Below are 7,227 nucleotides of genomic sequence, written 5' to 3'. Positions count from 1 at the left end.
AATGTTGTTTGTTATATGCTTGCATGGTATGGGGTATTGTGGGGGAGCTCACTAAGCTTTGTGCTTACGGTTTCAGTTTTGGTTTCAGGTACCTCCTCAGCTAGGGGAAAGGAGCCGGCGCGGTAGCAGCATGTCACACACACACACTCTCCGGTTTCCGCATTTACGAGCTTTTCTGGGATTGATACTCTGATATTCTGATTAGTTGTATGTTTTGGTTTTCAGACATGGTTCAGTTTATATTATGGATGATCGAATGATGTTTTAGTTATTAATATTTTCTAAAGTAACGTTTTTAAACAAAAAAAATTTTGATGTGAAAATTGAGTCGTTACAGTAAAGTTTACTATCTTTGGGTTTTTGTCACAACAGTTTGGAAATCTTAGACTTTTGGTCCCTTATCACCCACATCTTCTCTTTTCTAGCTAAACTTTTTTCCTTTTGCTTATTTGACTCATTAAAAGATAAAATATAACCCAAAATCGGCCCATTTATATAATTGAGAAGTTGATTTATTTTGTAACTAATTAAAATATCATATAATTGCAAAGTTATAGTATCAACATAATCATCTAACTTTATAAGCAGTATATGATGCATACACTTGGATCCACTTTGTCTAACCTTCCACCTCTTTTGTTTTTAGCTTTAACTTTTTGATTTATCTACTTGATATGTTAAATGATCAAATATAACCCAAATTGACCCATTTTTATTTTAAGTTGATTGAAACTGCTATATTTTTTGTGTCATTAGGAATCATCATTAAGGGGTATAATAATTTTATTCAACCATCTTTGAAGTCAAATTATTGCTTTTATTTTCAGAATTATCACTGTAACTTTCATAAATTCTCAATATTTTCAGGTTACCAATTGCTCCCGCATGGAGATCTATTTGATGTACGGAGTCGGAATCCCAACCGAAAGACCATTTGCAGTTTTTTGTATTATGATTACTTTGTTAAACATTCATTATTGCCGTGAAAATGCAAAAATATCATCTAAGTTTGTAATATTTAAACGATTCTTTCAATTAGTCTAAACGGTAATGTAATAGGCATTTTATTAAAATTGCATGTACTTCTATTTATACGATAAAAATGTCAAGATTATTAACATATTTTCACATGGAAGTTGTTGCCCAACTTGTATTATGATCATTTTAGAAACGCCACAACTTTTACATATTTCAATCAAGTCTCCACAGATTTCGCTAAACTCATTCGAACCTGTGCCAATGGCGCGAGAGGTTTTACTAGTTAAAGTTATTTTAGGTAGTTTAATGTTTCCTTATATGTAAGTTGGGCAATTGTAGGTAGGGATTTAAAGAACATAACAAAATGGGGTTATGTTCATGTTCATTCATTTAAGCCTTGAAGTTTAACCGAAAAAACAAATAAACACGAATGCATAAACATATTAATCTTCTTGTTTCTGTTCGTTCATTTAATAACTTAATTTGTTCATGTCCTTCGTTAACATACTACCCATAAATCATAAATCAACTAAAGATAAACGTACATAATGAACAAAGATGAACAAATGTTTATCACAACATCAAAACTATGATAAAGGTTTATCATTTTTATCCTTTGTGGTTTTCCACCTTACATCTCAAGTTTTAAGTTCTCACCTCTATTGTCTTGGGCTAATATATATGTTATAAAAGTAGCCATTATAAATGAAAGAAAAATGAACATTTATATAAACGAACGAACGAGAACAAACTTAAACGGACATTTACTAATTTGTTTGTCATTTAATTAAACAAACAAAAAAAAAAGTTTATTCATATTTCTTCGTTTATTAAATAAACAAACTTCTGACCGAACGGTTCACACATAAAACTTTTAGTCATTTACAACGCTAATCGTAGAGGTTCAGGAAGCTACTATTCCCACTTTTACGGCCACAATTTGCTGAGATGTGCTCACAAAAGTTTAGTAAGTTGTTAGCACTAATGTTGTTGTAATTTACAATGTGGTTAATATGCTTATGTAATGTTGTAATAACATATGATCTTTGAAACTCTTGTTGTCAAAGCACACAACATTTTTTTGGTGAATCATAAGCCTTATTTTGATGTGCTTACTTATCATATAAGGGTGGTTGATGCTCTGCTTAGTGCATCAACAATAGAGCCTTTTCTTTTTGAAAAAGCTCTCTTCCTACTTTGAGGACTTTTTTCACTCCAAGTTTTTTCAAGAAAACCTGTTAATTAATTACAAGCTTTTCATTGAGCTTTTTTTTTTTTACCATTATTGTGGGCCCATATATATATTCAACCAATTGTAATTAGCCAATTAATACAAAAAGGCATAAAATAGTATAAATAATTTTGATGAGTCACATATGGATTATGCAAAAGCTCTCATGTTGTGGGTATTAGTTAAGCTTTTTGGGTTGGTGATATGTCAATGAAATGACATCAAAAAGCTTTGTAAATAAAGCTCTCCTATTATAGATGCTCTTAACAGGTTTGGTTATGACAAGACTTTAATAGACATTTTAGGTGTAAAAAACACGACACTATGTTGACTATGTAACTATGCAATACACCGTTTATTATTTCCATTGTATTAAGTAATTTCCAATCGCCCTTGGGAGTTTTCAAGAATCATTGTTCATAAACCTTGTTATGAAAAAATGAGGTGTTACACAAACCATGTTGTGAAGCTTATGAAGGTAATAATTATAGAAACAATTGTATTCTTCTCCATTCTCCTACATCTAGAATTCACATTCTGTATCTATGTACATATGAAAAATCTGAAGGAGATCAAAAGAAAGATATTTAGATATCAAAACTCACAATTTGGTAAACGAAGACTCTACTTCCCATGAAGAAGTGGACACTGAGGTAGACAATGTTGGTGTTTGGTCGAAGCAAGTGCATTTTGTATCATGAATGGCTTGTCTCCTAGAAAAATCAAGTTTGGTACAAAACACACAATACCTTCCTTTAGACTGATCAACTTCTGACAGAAATTCATCTTCATCTGAGCTTTCATCCATGTCTTGTGTCTCATTTTCATCATGGTTGAATAACCCATAAGCTGCATAATGGATACCCAAAACCAGACAGATAATCTCCACAATCTTGTTTGTGTACTTGTCCCAGAAGTTTCTCCCTTGCTTAGACAACACAAGAGGCCCTACAACAATGGCTGCACTTGCCCCAAATCCCACTCCAGTGAATATAAACTGCCAATCATATCCATTAGAATCTCCAAAAATTGTTGTTGTGTGCTTTGGTTTGATTACATCTGAAGTGGAGCATATTTTGTTCAATGGAGACCCACATAATCCTATATTTCCTTTGTATGATGTGTTTTGGAAGGTCTGAAACTGGGAGCCTGTTGGGATTCTTCCTTCCAATTGATTGTATGATAGATTAAGAACAGAAAGGAATGGAAGATCGGTGAGCTCTGATGGGATCTTTCCAGTTAGATTGTTTGATGACATGTCCAATGATTCAAGCTGACTCAAATTCCCGATAGATGGTGGGATAGAGCCTGTGAAGTCGTTATGTGATATGTTGAGCATATACAGAGCAGTGAGTCTCCCAATTGTGTCTGGTATTTCTCCTGAAAAACGGTTGCTGGAGATATCAATGGATGTGAAGATTGTCAGGATTTTCACAAGCTCCAACTCAAGTCCTTTGACAGTGACTGTGACAGTATCCTGATAGTACAAGTTATTGAGCTGTAACACCGGGAAAGTAAGGTGCTTGTTGCTCCATTGTTCACCATCATCATTAATTGTCATTGCTTCCCATTGCCAGAAACAAGTTGTAGGGACAGAGCCATTGAATTCATTGTGAGCTATGTCCACAATCTGAAGATTTGACCATTTGTTGTGTTGTTGATCCCTACAAAGCACAGACCCATGGAAGCTGTTGGATCTCAGAACAAGGACACGCAAACTTGTAATGTTACGCAAAGAGCAAGGATAAGTGTCGTTCATCTTGTTGTTCCCAAGGTTTAAGACTTCTAGCATGCTGCAATTGACAAGAGATCTTGGGATCTCTCCTTCCAAATGGTTTCCATGAAGGTCTAAAGTGTTTAGGCCACATGTGCTTGGGAATATTCCCTCGATTCTTCCACTGAGACTATTGCTTCCCAAGTTGAGCACCCCAATACTGCCACCACCAGATTCGATCAAACACTGTGGTATACTTCCAGTTAAATTGTTGTTTGACAAATCAAGAACCTTGAGGTAGGTAGCGTTGCAGATGGATTCGGGAATCTCCCCAGAGAGTGAATTGTTAGAAACCGAAAAGAAATACGCAAAAGTGAGGTTTACCCCAATGGTTTCAGGGAGTGAGGAATTGAAACGATTGTTGGAGTAATCAATGAAGGTCGCAATTTGTGGTGGAATTGGAATCGCCCCGTGGAGGCGATTGGAATGCAGGTCGAGGACAGCAAGATCGGGCAGAAAATAGGGCTCTTGGAGGGAAGCTAACTGGTTACGAGAAAGGTTCAGATATGAAAGGCTTCCATTGCCAACTTGCCAGATCCAGTTTGGTATTTCTTCATCAATTTTGTTGTCTGAAAGGTCTAGATTTATCAATCTTGATTGGTTTTGTAGTTTAGGGAACTTATGAAGATTGCATGAAGCCAACTTTAATGAGAAAAACTTTGGAAGATTAAGCAAGGGGATTGGGCTTGTGATAATCGACAAGTTGTTGAAGGAAAGATCAAGGGTTGTTAGGTTGCTTAGGCCCTGGAAATCTTTTGTATAAATCGTGCCATTGAGGTTGTTTGACGATAGCAAGAGGATATTAAGCCTTCTAAGTTGGAAGAAGGACTTGGGAATTTGTCCTTTCAACTTGTTACTGCTTAAATCAAGAGTGTCCAATAAAGATGCTGATGGATTAGAAAAATCAGTAAGTACACCATCAAAATTGTTGTTGGAAAGCTGTATCTTTTGCAATTGCTGCAGATTGAACAGAGATGAAGGTATGCTTCCATTGAAGGTATTGAACCTTAGATTAAATAACACAAGATTTTGAAGATCCTGGAAATGAGCAGAAGGGATGATACTCGATAAACTGTTTCGTGAGAGGTCAATGTGGGTAAGATTTTTGCACAGCTGAAAGGATGGGATTTGGCCAGTTAACTTGTTTGAGGACAAGTCAAGGTAAGTCAATTGGGTGAGGTTTTCCATTGACTTGGGAATTCTTCCACTGAAATTGTTATTTGGAAGCTCAATCCGGGATAAGCTCTTAAGATTCCCGATAGATTCCGGTATTGCCCCAGAAAGGTTTGTGTTGCTGAGCACTAAACTTTTAAGAGATCCATTCACAGGAAAATCTGATAAGGAACCATGAAGATTCCTATTGACAGATAAATCCAGAATCTGTAAATTTTGCAACTGGAGTACATTCGAGGGAAATGTTCCAAGCAGATTACAATTACCAAGATGCAGAGTAGTCAGATTTCTGAAATTCCCAAAGAAATCTGGAATTGGAGTGCTAAGATTGTTCTGAGCCAGACGAATTACAGAAAGTGAGTGTAGGTTCCCAAGGGAGTCATCTAAAGGGCCTGAAAGTTGACAAGTTGACAAACTCAAAACCTCCAAATCAAGCAAAGAAGAGGATAAAGCCTGGCACCAATCTGATTTTTGTGCCGATATGTTCACACTATCCAGATAAAGAACTTTAAGCTGTGTGAGGTTTTTGATAAGCATCGCTAGATTGGGGCTCTCAAGTTTCAGTGACCGAAAGGAGAAAAGAGAAGACAGATCAAGAACTTGAAGCTTTGTCAGATGCGACAATTCTCCAGGAATCTGGCCTGAAAACCACGAATTTGACAGGTTTAAATTCCTTAAGCTAGTCAAACTGCCAAATCCTGAAGGAATCGGTGTGGAATTGAAGTTATTTCCAGCCAGATTCAGCGTCTCAAGACTCTCTAAACGGAAGAGAGAACTAGAATCATCAATACCACCAGATATCGTTTCGTTGCTTAAATCTAGACCGATAACCTGACCCCCAATGCTGCAATTAACACCTATCCAGGTGCAGCAATCTGCTGCATTTGGCTCCCAAGACACTAATTTTGATGACAACGAAGAATTGAACTGTAATTCGTTCTTCAACCGGATCAAAATCGATTGCTGCTCGATTTGACATATACAAGAAACACCAAATAAAATTAAGTAAAACTGTATGAAGAAAATCTGAAAACAGAGGTGATTTCTCATTGGAAAGTAGAGTTCAAGACATCCAAATGACGCGCATACACTTCGGAGGCTCTATAATTAAAACCCATCAACTGAAACAACGAAACAAGAATACCTTTTTTCCCCTTCTGTGGGTTTGAACCTGAATTTTCTTTGCAGTAAAGAAGGTTGAAAATCGGAATTGGGTTCGACCTAATTCAATTGGCTTACCAGGTCTTTGCGTTGACTACAATGAATCTATGAACACGAGAGTTGTTGAATAATCAGTGAGCCGTTTGTTTTGACTTGTGGCGTTGGTGATGCGTACGTTTGTGTTTTTGCTGGCAAGTGGCAACCCACTCCAAGACTTTTATTACGTTAAAAAAACACCCCTCCTTTTATTTATTCCCCATATATTAAATATTAATTATTTTAATTTGAAAAACAAATTAATGATCAAATCAAAGGCGAGAACAGTAACGTCTAACATATAAAATTAATTCAAAGTTTATTAAATACATATTTGGATATTCCAAATCAAATGAGGACATACCATAACAAAACAGATAAATAATATAATAGGTGTAGTATATATAATAAAAAATATATATAATAATATGCATAATATGACAAGATGCCTTGTTTTATATTTTTTTTAAATATATTTTTAGTAGATCATTTTTTATACAAAGTACACCCATTTTCATATTATGTACCCCTAAATATGAGTGTAATCGTGTTTGTGTACCTTCATGATGTGATATTGAATGTGAGTGAAGAAATATTTATAGCACAACTCAATCTAAGAAATCCAAAAATAGAATAAAACATTTATTATGGAATACAATTCATGTTTATATGTTGATTTTTAAGTTATAGGAGGTGTATTTTATATATTTACTTTAATATATTTTGTTTTTAGTTAATCTCCATGTATATTTTTTTTATTCTTTTATATATATTTCGGGTATTTTCTAGTCTTTGTGTTTATTTGAAGATCCGTGACTTTGAAGATGATGAAAAATAGGTTAGTTGGTGAATAGAAACTTGAAAAAAAAATTGG

The 7,227-nt window shown here is 35.1% G+C and overlaps 1 protein-coding gene across 1 annotated transcript; it reads right to left on the bottom strand.

The window, feature by feature from the left end:
• Positions 1 to 2,656: 2,656 nt before the first annotated feature.
• On the bottom strand, positions 2,657 to 6,505 carry LOC145014600 (receptor-like protein 7). Its single transcript, XM_078973012.1, has one exon. It carries the CDS (start codon positions 6,204 to 6,206, stop codon positions 2,811 to 2,813), a length of 3,396 nt encoding a protein of 1,131 aa, XP_078829138.1. The 5' UTR covers positions 6,207 to 6,505; the 3' UTR covers positions 2,657 to 2,810.
• Positions 6,506 to 7,227: the final 722 nt, after the last annotated feature.

This window comes from Lactuca saligna, chromosome 9, assembly GCF_052625555.1.
Source record: "Lactuca saligna cultivar CGN05327 chromosome 9, ASM5262555v1, whole genome shotgun sequence".
Lineage (NCBI taxonomy): Eukaryota > Viridiplantae > Streptophyta > Magnoliopsida > Asterales > Asteraceae > Lactuca > Lactuca saligna.
This window is presented reverse-complemented; position numbering and strand designations above follow the sequence as displayed.

Bases quoted from the DNA above. Each gene is read 5' to 3' on its own strand.
- LOC145014600 (XM_078973012.1), bottom strand. From the start codon at position 6,206: ATGAGAAATCACCTCTGTTTTCAGATTTTCTTCATACAGTTTTACTTA.